Genomic DNA, 17,139 nt, shown 5'->3' on the forward strand with positions numbered 1-17,139 from the left:
TAATAACATTCTGGCAGCAGAATGAAATATCCACTGTCATATGGTAGCAGCTGAGCACAAAAAAAAAAAAAAATCTATTTAGTGGTTCAGTTTTCAGCCATGCTCTGCAACTGTGTAAGCAAAAAGGAAAAAACAGGACATTTAATACATTCAAAATAAGAGTGGGGTTCAATTGAGAGTCTTCCAAGATACGGTAATATGAATGCATTTATTCCAGTTTGGCACTTTGTACGCAGAGGGAAGAGCCTTGGTAAGGCAATCTAATGTTCTGGGAAGGTGCCACTTTGGTCAGAGATGCATGGAAATTTCATTTTAAGAAGACAGACCCTCAGTGTTTGGTAGCTGTATAATGCTTTCCCCTATTGATGATAATCAGTGATCACGCCACCCACCTCCCACATCTGTCTCTCTTCACAGCAGCTGGCTAGGCTGTGGCTATGGTGCCTGAGAGGGCTTCAAGAACTGGGCGGCTGAGATCATGACCAGATTAGGCTGTGTCCCTGCCAACGCCACATGCACATGTGACATGATATCTAGTGCCAGGCTCATGACAATTTTCAACTCATCCTGAGGAAGGATGCAAGACTTCTTTGAGTAGATTTACTGGACCTTCCCCCCAGGGCTAGAAAATGAAGTGTCAGAGTGCTACTGAGTGGCCTTATCTCTAGGGGACACAGAATTGTAAGGGCTATCGCAACTCCCATTAATAAAACATTGTGTGTCAGGAAAAGGAAAAAAAAATTATGAAGGCACTAAAAGGCAGGCTACAGTATAATCTGGGTCTCATCAGACAGATTTTTGTAAGTTCCTCTTCTTCATTTTCTGGTATGTGTTTCAAGTGTGAGAGAAATTCCCAGACATGTTCTTCTATACATCACTGCGGTGTCTGACCTCAGCCTGACCCCGGCAGCAGTTTGAGAAATCTGAATGTGAACAAAGACTCTGTGTCCGCAGCAGGGAAAGATTGTGGGATAGACGCTCCCCATCAACTTAATGGCAAACAGCAGTTCTGAGGCCATAACTTTGCCTGGCTTCTCCAAGCCACAGCTCAGAGCCCTGAGTGGTGGATTCGCCTGCCCTGCCCCTGCTTCTGGGAGGGTTTTTTTTTCTCCCCCTCTCTCTTTTCAGCTCTTCCTTTGAAGTAGGCAGGCAATTAGCTCTAATGCTCAAGCAATTCAGACCCGTTTTGTGGTTTAGAAGGCAAAAGCTGTTTATTACAGGTAGGCTCTTTGGAGCCATAAGAACTTTGCAAATTTTTAATCATGCAAAAAATAATCACAAGGTAATTTCTCCACACCATAAAATTCTATATAAGCCAGAATAAAAGGTCACTTTCATTCTCAAAGAGAGCTTTAGAAATAAATTTGACATTCATTATATAAATAGGCTTTAGAGTCAAAAGTAATGTGAAGAAACCACTTTCTCTAACAAACCTGTCTAGGATTTTGGATGAGGAGGAGTGGTTGCATTCTAGCTTAAATACCAAATTTCCTCAATTGGAAAAATGTCATACAATATAAAGTGTCTTCTAGGAAAATTATAGACAACATGTTAATGCATTAAGAGAGCACCATAGAACAAAGGAGAACAAACACTTTATATGAAATTCTAAAACAAACATGCTAAAGCAGTTATTTTTGTTAAGACCCTACTGTATTACATACAATAGCAATAAAGAGTATTACAGCTTTCCATAGCACCGCTGTATTTACAGCATATGTACTTTCAATCTCCTTTAACAACAAAGAATATGGGAAATAAAATATTCATTTACATTTAAACATTATAGTGTGTATATATATATATATATATATATATGTACGTGTGTGTGTGTGTGTATGTGTGTGTGTGTGTGCTTTAGCTTAAAATATGAGTTGGTTTCCTCTAGAACTTCCCAATTTTCAGGAAAAAGAAGTGGTATTTTCATTTTTAAATGTTTCCAGAGACTAGAAGGAGAAGGAAATGCTGTATTCTACTATTATAGAAGTATTGCAGAGGCATTGTATAATTAATTTTGCCAAGCATTTTAAACATGCCTGAAATGGTGATCACAGGCTCCTTCACACCTACACATCAAATGGATTTAAAAGGTTTTGAGTGATTAGCTTAGAATATTTTCATTTAATTATAAAAAAAATGGAAAACCACTATCAATTTATCCTACAATTTATAATATACATTTTCTAAGCATATATATGAGTCAGGGCACATAGCAATTGGCATGAGCATACCCTGTTTTTAGTATTTAATCGTACAAGTCATTTATTTCTCTTTGTACGTAGGTGTGTGTGTGTGTGTGTGTGTGTGTGTGTGTGTGTGTGTGTGCTGTGCCTGAATTTATGCATGTGCACTACATGAGTGCAGAAGCCTGTAGAGGTCAGAACATGGCATTTGATCTCTTGGAACTGGAGCTGCAGATGGTTGTGAGTGGCTATGAGGGTTTGGGAACTTAACCTGGGTGTTCTGCAACAGCATTGAGTACTTTTAGCTGCTGAGCCAGACTTGCACACTTCATTTTTAATTGGCATGTGATACTTGTACATATCCATAGGATATAGTGTGGTGTTTTGAATAACAGGATAGTTTATGCATGTGTAATGTACAGTGATAAAAATCAGCTTAATTAGAGTTTCTGTCTCTGTAAGTATTTACAATTCTGTGTGTGCTGGGAACTCCTGTCCGAGTTCTCCATAAAATAAAACAAAATGTTATAAATGATGGTCCCATTGCTGTGCTGTAGAACATTAGAACTTACTTCTCCTGTCTAATTGATTTTAACAATCTGTTATCTAACCTTTCCTTCTACTCTTCCTAACCTAATGATCACTCTCCACTTACTTTTACAAGACGAACCGTAAGAGTGAGACACGTTACATACTTTTTAAAACATGTGAAGAAGTAGAGGACAGATAGTAACTCAAACATCTTCAGTTTCATGTGGTGAGCATCTCCATTTGATGACACACATAATTGTGTGAGAATTCACTCTTTGACTCCTCTATGGCCTCCTTGTCCAGTCTCTTCTCTTTCAACTCTATTCTCTATCTGATGTGCCTACTTCTAACTGTCCTTCTCAGCATCCACCTCCTGTGGCCTTCATTACCTACAGAGAAAAATCTCACTCTTTTGTGCATAGCAAGGACACCTTCCCAACACCTTGTCCCAATCTATGTCACAGACTCATCTTTCTTTAAATTATCTTTAATAAACAGCTTGGAAACTGTGTTCTCAGAGTTCCAGGTATCAGAAGAACCTAGAAGATGTTTGAAACACACATTGTTGAGCCCAACTGTAAAACTCCTAATTTAAGTAGGTTTAGCCTTGAGTGATGAATGCCTGACTATGGTGTCTGTAATAATGTTCTGTTCAGGTGATGTTGCTGATCCAGGTTACATCCTGTAAGTGTTGTTTGTAGTGGCCATTCCTCCCCTTTATGTCCTCTTGTGTATCGTTATCTGATCCAATACATTTTTTTGACTGGATAACTCCCCCTTTTCCTGTGAGTCTAGCTCAGAAAATATCAATTTCAACATGTGGGAAAATCAATTAAAAATAACCACTTCATACGTTTCTTATGTGTTGATGTGTAAAATCAATTAAAAGTGATTCGTACACAAACTATGTATTTAAAGATGAGTGTTCTATTATCACTAGTATTATTCATTGTTTCCTTCTCCAACAAATGTTTCTTGAGATTTGAATGAAAATTAATGTTTCTGGGTGGATTCATGATTTTCTTTCAGCGTGTTGATGTTAAATAACATTATATGTTGAAATTGGTTGTATAATATCTATTTACACTAACAGGTAAATATTTTATGAGAGTAGAGAATTAAATATATAATATATATTTATATATGCATAAATATTTAAGCAAACATATGCTTAAAGCACTTGGAGTAGTATCTGGAATATGGCAGACAATAAGGCATGCTGACTAGAAACTGAATTAACTTAGGAAATCTAGGGAAGAAAAAGAAGTTTACACATTCCCCAGTTCTATTTCCCCTCAATAAAATTTAAAACGGACATTTGCTTCAGTAATGTGTTCTCAATTTCTGTTTATTTTCTTTTAAATTTTCTTTCTGCTGAGTCACATCTATTACTTCTCTTTCTTTTAAAAAATAACGTACCAAAAATAGAAGCTTGACTTGTATTCACACCAAACACTCTTCTCACAGTGACCAGTGAAAACACAGCCCACTTCTTGTTCAGTAGATGTGAATTTCCCCTTTCTTGAAAATATGGTTCTTGTGGACTTCACTGTTGGGGGCTGTGGTGTACCTCTCTGAAAGTTCCACCTATCCCCTGCGTTGGAACCTCCACAATTGTACAACATCTAAATACTGGAATACCTCCAGCCACCTTCTCTATCTGTGTCATCTCTTTAGTTAAACTCATTAAAACACATGGCATTAAATTATCCCCTTCTACACAGATGTCTAAAATATACATCAAACTTAATGTTCCAGGTCAGGACTCATCATGCTTAGCAAACCTTATTCTATTTTGTCCCGTCTTCACCAATTCAATTTGTGGTGTGAACATCAACCACAAATAATATCTGATTTTTTTTCTCTCATGCACAGATCCTCAACCTATCATCAGCAAATCCTGTCTCTTCTCACATTTAGTGATTACTACATTCTAAATAAAGTCCATCTCTTTTATTGCTTGAACTTTTGCATTTTACTATTTTGCTTATGCTAACTCATCCTTACTATGACTCAACGGGTTAGATTATGCCTACTTTAGGGTGTATCTTACACTTCTGTCTCCCTCACTCTTAACTTTCCCCCGTGTTAGCTTTATTTCGCCTCTTGTAATGAAGCCAACCTTTCCCCATCTTCGTCGGGAAGTATTCTCCCAGGTTTTTTTCATAGCTTCCAATTTTCATTATTCAGGACATATCTCATCAGTCACTTCCTCACTGAATGCTCACCACTGCTTCTAAAGAAGTTCCTCACCTTTTGCTCAAATGATAAGGTCTTGAGACTGCCAACAACCATTATCATCTGCCCGATTTCATACATAGTGCTTTTGATTTGTAGGTCTGGAGTGAGATTCAAGAATTTGCATTCTTTTTTTTTAACTGAACATAGTCAATTTATTTACCTGATATGGAACTTACTAGGTAAATATTTTAGTTAAAATATAATTGCATCAAATTACTCTCCCCTTTCCTCCCTCCAACCATCTTCTGCCTTGTTCCCTCTCAAATCATGGCCTTTTGTTTTCACTTTTATTGTTACATATAATATGCATAAATATATAAATGGAACCTGATGAGTCCATTTGGTATTGCTTGTATGCATATGATTACTTGGAGAGCATTATAGAAAACTCCAACTGGTCAAAATGCAGAGAAAAACTGACCCTGGCATGCTTATCCCTAATAGATACATCTGCAACGTAACTCCTGTGCCTAAGGCTCAGGAAACATCAAAGAAAAGGGTATGAATAGATTGTAAGAGACAGAGGAGCAGGAAATCTGCTGTGAGGATGTGTATTCAGAAATGACAGGAAAGCTACTCATGATGCCTCAGCAATATGGCTGCCTAAACAAGACTGGAAAAAGCACAGCAACAACAAACAGCTATGCTAACAGGAAAGGGGAGTATCCACATCCCAAGACTAAACAAAGAATCTACAGGGATGAGCACTCCAACTGGTATTCAAACCAAACAATCAGCTCAGAAGTTTTATTCTTACAATATCTGAGGTGGTACTCGTGCCATTTATGAGAAGACTCTATGGTAAACGCTCTGTTCTACAGATCACCTACTTCATATCCTTTACCACAGTTATCTGATTCTGAATGTTTTTTCATTCTTATTTGCATGGAAATATTATTGCACAGAAGGGGCCCCTTATGCCTTACCCATACTGTGGGATGATAACAATGGTATACAAATGATATAACAATGATATACAAACAATATAACAATGGCTAGCAAAATCCACACCTTTCAGTTTTGCTGAGAACCTGAAACTGCTCTACAAATTAAATCCACTTAAATGTTTCTAAATATTGAATATGCTTAATCATGCTTTTAATTTATCTGTATAAAGAACTGATTAAAGCAGTTCTGTGGCACGTTGTTTCCATAAATTATGGGAATGACATGTGCAGCTTATTTAGGACAAGGCTAATTTATGAGAGGAATAGATATAATTACCTGAGGTTGCCCTCAACTGCTGCTCTGTAAGTTCATCCTCACCGGTCCTGGCTCCCAAAGAGGCAGTGTCTGTAAAAGACATCAGTATAATGGGTAAGCATGTTATATCTAGGACATAACTGCTATTACAAGAACCACAAGTATGGCTGCCATAGGACATGAGTACCAGGAGGTGCTTACAAGACTAGCACACTTTATGTTCTAGTAAGCAGTGGTTGGAGAAATTAGACCAGAGAAGTACAAGTTGATATTTAAATCCAGGTGATCAGCAAACCACAGCAAGAGCAACAGAACAGAACATCATGAAAGTAGAAACAACTCATTTGGATTTTTACCCTGTGATTGACTGAGGCTACCTATATATAATGATAATGATACTTTATATGTATTATGAGAATTCTTTTACTTATTAAGTATCCAAAAGAAAAACCTAGCGTATGACAACTGATGGGAGAGACCAAAGAAAGCCCCCTGCACTTTAATAAAAATCTAAAGAATGAATCCATCATTAGTAAATTCATATCTTTATTGGGTGCACCAACCTACTGGCTTGCTAACCTTAACTTCAAGCGTGAATAGCTATGTTCATGTAACTGCGTTTTTCCATTCTCTTGTCTTGAACAGAGAAATTGTTGCATGCTGCCAGAGGAGAAAAATAATAATTCATATCATTCAGCTACAAGCCCTGTGGCTTACAACAGTGAGCTACTTACAAGATACACTCTTGTGATAGTGGCACAAATGTAATGGGAATAATCAAACCCCTGTTTAAAAATGGATTTAAGTAGCCAAACAAATGGAAACACATGAACTATGAACCAATGGCTGAGGGGTCCTCAACTGGATCAGGCCCTCTGAATGGGTGAGACAGTTGATTGGCCTGATCTGTTTGGGAGGCATCCAGGCAGTGGGACCGGGTCCTGTGCTCATTGCATGAGTTGGCTGTTTGGAACCTGGGGCCTATGCAGGATCGCTTGGCTCGGCCTGGGAGGAGGGGACTGGACCTGCCTGGACTGAGTCTACCAGGTTGATCTCAGTCCGCGGGGGAGGCTTTGTCCTGGAGGAGATGGGAATGGGGGGCGGGCTGGGGGGAAGGTGAGGGGGGCGGGAGGGGGAGAACAAGGGAATCCGTGGCTGATATGTAGAACTGAATTGTATTGCAAAATAAAAAAAAAAAGACAAAAAAAAAGAATTAAAAATGGATTTAAGGCCCACTCCATGAGATGGAACCCATAACTGACACTTCTAAACTGGACAAGAAGCTGAGACTAGATAGGTCATTGGCCCTTGGGGAAAACCTACAATGTTTATTCTGCTAAAGGAACATAGATATGAAGTGACTCCTAATGACATACTGGTATACCTATAGATCAGAGTATCACTCAACCCTCATCAGAGAAGCTTCTCCCTTCACTGTCTGGTAATTAATGAAGAGACTTCAAAGTGGATAACATGCAAAGAGTAGGTGCCCAACGAGATGCCTTCATCAACATATCCACCCCTACACCTTAAGGCTCAGGGATCTATGCAGAAGAAGAGAAAGAAAGATTTTAAGAGCCAGCAGTGGTAGATGATTTCAAGAGGGAGGATACAACAGGCCCAGTATATATATGAACTCTTAGAGACTATGATAGCACATACAACACGTGTACTGATTCAAACCAGACACATCTAGGGGAGGAGAAGGCGAAGGGGACATAATTCCCACCCTAAAGCAAGAAGCTACTTGACATTGATACTTGATACATTGATCCTGGGAAAGGGAAAATTCCTTTTCTCTGATAGAGTTTCTCTGACCACATCAACCACACTCCAGGGCAGACCCCATGCTCAGGAAGAGTTGGTCAACACAAAATGAACTTCATATTTTTTCATTCAGTTTTGGTGGGGGAGGGTGGCATTTTTAATTGGTTTTATTTGTTTGATTTGATATTTGTTTTCTGTTTTTATTTGGTTTTTTTTTTGAAAGTGAGAAAGGGCACGAAGTTGGGTGAGTGGAGAGGTGGGGAAGATCTGATAGGAGATGGGGGAAGGAGTATAATATGATGAAAATACAAGAAAAGAATTTTTAAATAAAAAAATTTTAAAGAAAAAAAAGACTAGACTTTAAAAATTGGCTTCGATATTTTATTCTTTTTTTCCATTCTGAATCACTGTCTTCTGTTCTCTTTTACAACGTTTCTTGTCCTGTGCCTCTGTTCTGTGTCTTGTATTCTCCTTCTAAAGAACAGTGTTCTCCTCTACAACATCCCCAAAACTGTAAACTTCTTTATTTCCAATCTGATGCTTTACTAACATTTTAAGTGATATCATTTAATGATATTAAATCATGAGTAAAAACACACAGTTCTACCATTTTCTAGGCATGAGATCTCAGGGAAATTGTTTTCTTTTTTTATGTCATAGTTCATCCCATTTAAAGCAAAGATGTCACTATGTAAAGAGTTGACAATTGTGGTGGTTTGAAAGAAAATGACCCCCAAAGGGAGTGGCACTATTAGGAGGTATGGACTTATTGGAGCAGTTGTGGCCTTGTTGGAGGAAATATATTACTGTAGGAGTGGGTTTTGAGGTCTTATAAATGCTCAATTCAATTCCTGGTGCCTACCTATCAAGATGTAGAACTCTCAGCTCCTACTCCAGCACCAAGTCTGCCTGCATGCTGCAATGTCCCACCATGATGATAATGGACTAAACTTCTCAACTATAAGCCATTCCATTAAATGTTTTTCCCTTTATAAGAGTTGCCATGATCATGGTGTCTCTTCATAACACTAGAAACCCTAACTAAGACAACAATCCTATGGGAAAATTCTTGATACAAATAAAGGGCAAAGCGTTATAGTCCACAAAGTTAGAAAAGACTAGATGATGTTAAGTTATTAAAAAAAAAAAAAAAAGCTTTTACTTAACTCATAATCTGCCAAAGGGAACCATGTTTGTCTAATATTTCCATGTAATAGCATCTCTGGTTGATTCTAAAGGCTTTAATTAAACAAATAATTAACCTTGAAAATGGAAATGCACACCCAGGCAATAATATTATATTTAATAATTGTTTTTTGTGCTGTTTCAAAACCTTTGTCCTTTGGTAGCAACCTGTTTTAAAATAGCACAATCATAATAAATACATAGAACTTCCCCAAACAGGCACAGAAAATAGTTTTCTTATGAGTATGTCTTAAATTAATCTTGAAAGGAAGAATTTATGCTCTGTCATTGCTCATAAATCCTGGAGTGACTTCCAAATGTGTCACAGTCTTGAGGAACACCGAACCTGTGATTCAAGAAGCTGACCTTCTTCCTCTTGACTGAAAGGCTTTAAGCCCTGGTCAGCTTTGTCCCTTTGAATTTAAATGCCCATTTCGTTCTCCTACCTTTAGCCTCCTATCCTTCGCTCAAAGTCAAAGCAAGTTCTTTCTAAACATTACACTTGTGTTTCAGCACTGGTTACAGAGAATGGTTATGATCTATACATATTTCCCCAGCATGCTATGAGTTCCTTAAAAGCAACTCCCCATCCTCACATATCTCATGCAAGGATAGAGGATGACCAAACTGACCAAACCAGAATAGGCTCACTATGAGAAGTTATAATCATTTCCCATTGTCCAAATCATATCTACCCCAGAAAACATCTTTGTTATATATGTATATATAGATATAAATGAAACTATGCTTTTTCTGGTAAAAACTAAATGTAATATATGAACCATTCCTTGACCCCACACCCACATACTTCACTGTAGCATATAAATTTGTTCAAAGTAGTCATCAGTGGTACCCAAATGAATTTCACAAAATGACTGATACTTCTTAAAGATTAATAAAATTTAAACAATGACAGTTACTGTATATATGCCTGCCAAGTAGTATGTATGCTATGTGTATAGAAGCAAGCATGTAATTCTCACAATAAAATCATGGGATAAGTTACTAATTCTGACTTTATAAATAAGTATATGGGGAATTAAACAAATTAGTAACTTTTCCTAGGTAATGAAATTAAAAATTCATAGAGCCTCGTATAAGAACCCAATCTGTCTAGTCAAGAAGCTGAAAATATTTAAATGATCCAGTTATAGGAGTACAATATTTGGAAACCCATAAAGATTTTCCTAGGCTTATTGGAGGCCAGAAACTAAGTGGAAAACAACGAGAAACAATGTTCACTGGTCCTTTGAAAATTCCAATATTTCATAAAACATTTATGCTCATTCATTATAAAATGTAAGCAAATAATTTGTGCTGTGCTATAATCATTTTACTTGAAACATATGGAATATCAAAATGAAAAATATTAATCTCACAAGTTAAATCCTGTAACATGGAAACTGCTTCAATGTGAGCAATTCTACAAAGACATTCAAAAGGAATGCAATTCAGTGTGCTCCAGAGTCAGCTTTAAAGTCTCAGTGGTGGTGTTCTCCTTTATACAAGGGATATAAATATTTTAATAAAGGAGCTTTTAACTTATCAACAAACTGATTAATCTGTACTTTTCTGCTTGTGTAAAATGAAATGTTTAGAATCTAGTAATGATACATAACATCTTGCAATATTTCACTTTAATAATTGCTCTGTAATAACAAACTGACTGCTGTTAACTGGATCTGTCACTCTGTGAGTGATTTAATTAGATTACTAATTTGTGTGCTTTTTAGCATATGACCTTTTTAATGCTGTTTAAAAATAATACCATTGACTTAGCTTATCTAAAATCCGGTTCTATCCTGTCAATTTGGTCATGATCACATATTTGAAAATGGAATCCGATTATTCTATTTTTATTAACACAATGTGGGAACAATCAGAAGCATTTTCTGTGGAATAGAGTATCGATCATGGAAATCAACATCTTCGACAACAAGACTTCATGAAGGCTTTGCTTGGTGCCACAGACTGACGCAGGCTGTTTATTCACATTTTGTCACAGTTGGCAAGTGATGGAGCTGTGATTGGAAGCCTCACGGTTTCATTTCAGAGACAGTTTTCTTAGCACCATGTTCAACTAACTGATGCTTTTAATATCCTCAAGATAGCTTTTCTTTCAATTCTGCAATTACTCCAAGTGTTCACTTCTGCCTGGTTCTGTCTGTTCTGCTCCTCCCTTAGCCTCACTGGGAGGGCCCTACCCACTGACTGCTGGGAATGAAAGTTCCTACAAGTTCTTGCTCCTCACTTTGCACATATGTTTCCTCCCATAAGTCCATCCATCTTAGAATTCTCTTTTACCTTTCTATTCTTTCCCTTCAATAAAGAATACTTGTTCTGGCGAGTAAATTGATAACTTTCAGGCACTGAATCATCACTTTCTGAAAGATTCTTTCCCCCTGCTTATTAGAATAGCAAAACAAAACTGATCAATACAAATTTCATATCTTATGGTCAAGGAAAGTTCTAGAATTTTATTTTTTCTCTCTTTTTTTTTCTATTGAAGTTAGATTCTTCTCTCAAAAAATACATCCAGACCACAGTTTTGTCTCCCCCCACTCCTCCTGGCACCTGCCACCTCCCCTCTCCTGAAGACCCACTTCCTCTCTGTTTCCCTTCAGAAAAGAGTAGGTCTCTAAGAGAGAACAACCAAACAAGACATAACAAAATAAAATAAGACAAGTCCCAGTCTCTGTCACAATCACCTCTTTTCAGCAAACAGCATGGAATGTGGAAGATGCCTGACTCCTGGATATGCTGAGAACAAGTAACGGCTGGATGCTCAGCACCAAATAAGACATGTGTCTTTCTTCTAAAGCTCATGGTCACATAGATGTCCCTGAGTAACTCGGTGGATAACAGAACAAAACAGAAAGGCATGAAAGTGGGAAAGGGGAAATAAGGAGGATGGAGGGATTGATGGAATGGGAAGAAGAAAAGAGAGGGTGTACTTACATTCTATACATGCATTAAACTGTCAATGATAAGACTTATTAATTCAAAATCTACTTTATTTAAGCAAAAAAGTGGAAGTTCATGACTTAAAAAGGGAATGAAGGATTGAATGTTGTGCCAACTGAATCTACAGTAAATCATGGTTTTTAATCTCTTGCTCTGCTTTGTTTATAAATTATATACTGTATCTTAGTTATGCAAAGAGAGTAAAAACAGCATATTTTATATACACAGAGAACAAAACACATGTGCATATATGTAATTGCATATTTACGATTCCACACTAGTTCCATTTTTAGCATACACCAGAGGCCTGTGGAACATATCACTGCAGATACCTACTCTGGTTGCCTACAAAGCTTCAACTTCTCATCCCCACACTAGTTTGCTAACACACTAAACAGAAACATATATCACTATTTTTAGCAAAAGGCTTGGCATTTAAAAGAAGATATATGCCAGAAAATAAGTAAATACTAAACCAACTGCTTTAACAAGGAAAGAAATTCTGTTCAGTAGTCTTCAGTGACACTTCAAAACCCCTGCCGCTCTCCCCAGGAAGAAAAGTTCACTTTAATTGTGGAAGTAAAGGAGTCCTAAAATAGCACAAGTTTCAAACACCCTTCACTCCACAACCCACCTAGTGAATTCCTTTTCTCCTACTTTACTTTTGGAGGCTCTCTGGCCTTTATCAGAACCACGAGACTCAGTGTGCATGGGTTTGTTCAAGACTGTGAGTACAAGAGACGACATGTGCAGATCTCTAGTTTCCAAAAGATAAGTTAGCATTTGCTGGAAGCCAGGCATGTAACACGGATTTCCTTACCCGATCCTCCCCATAATCTGTCACAGAAGCATTGCTGCTTTTAGGAAAGAGATGAGACATCAAAGCTCAGACAGTTGAAGTCACTTTTTCCAAAGGCACAGAACAGCGGAGGGAGGGTTTTGGAGGAGTCAGTCTGATTCCAAAGCTCTGTCCTTCCCCCCTGGACAGTGTGCCCCAGGCAGCCCCTAGGAGTCCTCAGCCAGGAAGCTTAAGAACTCATTTTTTTTTTCCTTCCAAAAGACAGCGCAAGCTTCTTCAAAGCAAATTCATCATAACAAGATTAGTATTTAGAAGATACATGAAATTCTACATTTATTATTATCATGGTCATTTACATTTTGAAACAGACCTCGGAGCATGCTAGCGCTTTGCAAAAGTGCTCAGATGAAGAAAGTTTACAGTGAAAAATGGTTTCAAGTGTCCTTCCCTATTTGTTCCTTATGCACACACAGAGTGCTCTTCTAAAATGCTGAGCAACCCAGGATGCCACCAAATGGTTTTTGAGTAACTAAGCAACACCATCTTTGGTGACCTACTGGGCTTTCTCCTGAATGATTTCTTCCAGGCAGTAACAGACTGAAGTGTGCTGGATAATGCTGTGTCAATTACCTGAATGGGCTTGGATTTGTTTTGTTGTTGCTGTTTGGGTTTTATTTCCCTGGAAAAGTAAAGTTTCTTTACTCTGCATTTTTTGTTTTTATTTTTTTAAAGCTTTTATTCTTCTGTCATACATTACATCCCGACTGAAGTGTCTCCTGGGGCTTCCTTGACCAGGAATATACAATCACTACTTTTTACTTCCTGAGTCATTTCTAACCTCAGTGTAATGAGCTTCAGAGAAACTTACTAAATTCTTGATATTAATCAGTTTTAATAATTTACTCAGATATCTTCTTAATGTCTTATATTTTAAAGTGCTTTAACCGAAATATTTTTTCTTAAGTCTACTAGTTCCTAATTCTCCATGTGAGATTCTGTTTCACTCTTGATTGCTTAGAAATTAGAAGATCAAATGCCCATGATCACAATTTAAGCGGTATGTTTTACTCCCATCTCTCACGCAGTTGCCCGGTTACTTTGATTTTAAGTCTTTATGGAATTCATTGCAGTGTCTACATTGCACAAGATATACTTTCCACTTCATAGCAGCTTTTGCTGCCTTTGATGGTTACTCATCGATAGAGGAAATATCACGGGTCCAAAAACTGAAACTTGATCTACCCCATAAGGGTCTTTGTTCATGTCCAGAAATGGACTGTTGGTTCAACTCTTATCCTCTAACTTGTAGCTAGCTTGATTTTTGTAAGAGTGCTCCACAGTAGACCTACCCTCTTATATTTTCATATGTATAACACAGCGTAGGTGAGTCTAGACACACTGTAAAATAGTATGTCTCTAGAACAAACTCAGATTGCTTAACTGGGACTTTATGCTTTGTGGTTAGTGGCATTTTGCTCCCCCTTCCTTCCACTCCATCACTATCATCAGCTCTCTGAATGCTCCGACAAATCTTCCTACTTTTGATATCTCAATATCTCATAGAAGTAGACCCAGACAATATTTATCTTTTTGCCATTGGCCTATTTCACTTAGCTTAATAGCCTCAAAGTTCATCCATACTTTGTTTTCCATAGTTAAGTTTTAATACATAAAAGCCTTGATTTACTGGCCCATAGTCACTGAGTTTTCTCAGTACCTATGTACTAGATCAAAAGCCCTCTGAAACAACTTTTAATCAAATAGAAAACAAAGAGTCATCTGGTTGTGCTCTTATTTTTTGGTATAAAATATCACTATTTCTCAAAATGCCTTAGAAGGCTCCTTGTAAAAGTGCCACTTTGAGGGAAGTGCCATTTCTTTAGCTCAGACATTTATTTACACTTGGAAGTTTGGATGGTGTCTCCTGCATTTTCATCCCAAAGGTTTCTGTAATGAAAGTTGCTTCTCTCTGAGCCAGCACTGCTCATAAATGAATACAAATGCAGATATTTTTTATTAATTGAGGGGGTTGAGGATGGTGCAGGCACTGCTGAAGCCAGAGCCCCCTGGAACTGGAGTAACAGGGAGTTGTGAACCACCCAGTGCCAGGGCTGGGAATAGAACTTACGTTTATGCAAGAGCAGTGTACACTTAACCACTGAGCAACTTCTTCAGACCCTTGCTACACAATGTTTTAATTGTGCTTTCTGTCTTTTGCAATTTCTTGTTTCCAAAATTTTATTTCAGTCATATTCAATAAGGTATTTGAGCATTCTTCTTTAGAACAACCAACCATGAAACTATCATGCACCCTTGCTTTGGAGAGTCAGAGGAATGTAGCCCTGTTGTTGAAGCAATGGTCACTTTTTATCTTGCTCAGATTAATTCTCTTTGCTTTAAACATCTGAGCAAGCAAAGGTCAGATGTCAATGACATAAAACTGTCTATGTCTGCTAAAACAATCTGGCTTCAAGAAGCCTATGTTGATCAAACAAGTATTTCATTAAGAAAATATTGACTATTCCTATGTATATATTTATGCTGAGAGAAAATCCTGTGAATTTAAGAACAAAATACACTTGGATATAAATCCCAGCCCCACTGTTTTCTTGATATTTAACACTGACCAAATTAGTAACCCTCATTGACATTCAAGAAAACTGTCTGGTACTATAAATTGGGACAAAAACCTACGGCAGGGCAGATCACATGGCCCAGCTGTGAACAGAATGTTATTGTTTAGCTACATTGAAATAGTGTCAAGCAGACATCTAAATGTTTGTTTACACCAAAAGTCAAACACTAAGACTCAGTCAGAAAACTCTCTCCTTCCAGTGAATGATGGAGAATGTTAGAAACCCATGAGTATGCAAGGCTCTGGGAATAGGTGGTAGATAAATGCTCAGCCCTAAACAAGACATTTATAATTTCTACCATCCTCTTGAAGATTCATGGGACATTGTGGAAGAGGGGAAGGAAAGAATGTAAAAGCCAGAAGACAGGGAGAAGGGTTGCAAGACATCATCTTGGCATGGTACCTCTCTTGCAATCATGGACTCTGAGACGCTCTAGATGCCTACACTGGGTCTTCATATGGATAGGCCATCAACAATCAAACATGGATAGAGGAGAGACTTGGGGAGCCTATCCCTCACTGCTGAACTATTTGCTCCTGTTGAATTTATTGACAGAATTTTCTTCATTCATTTCCTTCACCTGTGTGCTCACCGGTGAGCCAGCCAGGTTACAATAAACACTTCCAATGCAGTGGTTACACAGCTGGCCCTGGTTAAACTACGTTAGTCACAAAACCAAACCAAAATTAATGAGCCTTGGAAAGAGACTGGATTGGAGGAGGGGATTGGTAGGGACAGGAAAGGGATTAGAGAGTGTTGGAGGAGAGAGTAGTTGGAATATATTATATATATGATACTGGCAGACAAAATTAATCAATAAACTTTTCTAAAATACACTGAAGTTAAAAGGTGGTAATGGGGAGTAAAGTTGAGGAGGACTGAGTAAAGTATTGGAGATGTAGTGGTTGTGCTCACCATGGTCCTCCTGTAGCTTAGCTTTGATCTGCAGAACACAAGATACTAAATAAGCAAGTAAATAAATAAATAAGTTTACAATCTACATAAATTTGGCACTAAGGCTTTTTGGATTACAACTACCTGTTATTTTATTTGTTTATGTATGTTAGTGCTATAGGCCTTTATTTAAAATGTTCCTATTACATTTCTGGTCATTTGTAAATTTGAGAAAGGGTTTCACTTTGTAGACCTGGCTAGCCTAGAACTTACTATGTACAGCAGGCTGACCTTGAACTCACAGAGGTCTACTTGCCTCTTCCACCCAAGTGCTAGGATTAATGTCATGTCACACTCACCACACCTGCCTATTACTACTTGTTGGACCATTTCGGAAATAGCAATTATTAACTGATATCATAAACTACACAGTTTGAAAGTGTTTTTTGCTTTTTTGAGACTTCCACCAAATTTTATATTTTATAATGAAAGTAGTTCTTTAATTAGTGGGAAAGACAATTTTCTCATCTTTAACTTGGTGATAAAATATTTCCTCTCTAAATACATACATAACCATCTCAAGGGACTGCTTTATACCACTTCATGGTAATCAAGAAAGACAAATAAAACCTATGTATAGTGTTTTCTAAATACCTAGAGCTTAAACACATGAACATGGACATAGACTTCATTGGTACTAATTGTTTTTCTATCTTATGACTTACATACAACCATG

At 37.6% G+C, this 17,139-nt stretch overlaps 1 protein-coding gene across 2 annotated transcripts in view; it reads right to left on the reverse strand.

The window, feature by feature from the left end:
* Positions 1-17,139, reverse strand: part of Zfhx4 (zinc finger homeobox 4) — a 160,170-nt gene that overhangs the window by 26,720 nt on the left and 116,311 nt on the right. For both annotated transcript variants that reach the window (XM_059253967.1, XM_059253966.1), the window contains exon 4: positions 6,180-6,248. In XM_059253967.1, the coding sequence (XP_059109950.1) occupies positions 6,180-6,248 (69 nt within the window). The remainder of the gene's footprint in view (positions 1-6,179; positions 6,249-17,139) is intronic.

The sequence above is a fragment of the Peromyscus eremicus genome, chromosome 2 (assembly GCF_949786415.1).
Source record: "Peromyscus eremicus chromosome 2, PerEre_H2_v1, whole genome shotgun sequence".
Classification (NCBI taxonomy): domain Eukaryota; kingdom Metazoa; phylum Chordata; class Mammalia; order Rodentia; family Cricetidae; genus Peromyscus; species Peromyscus eremicus.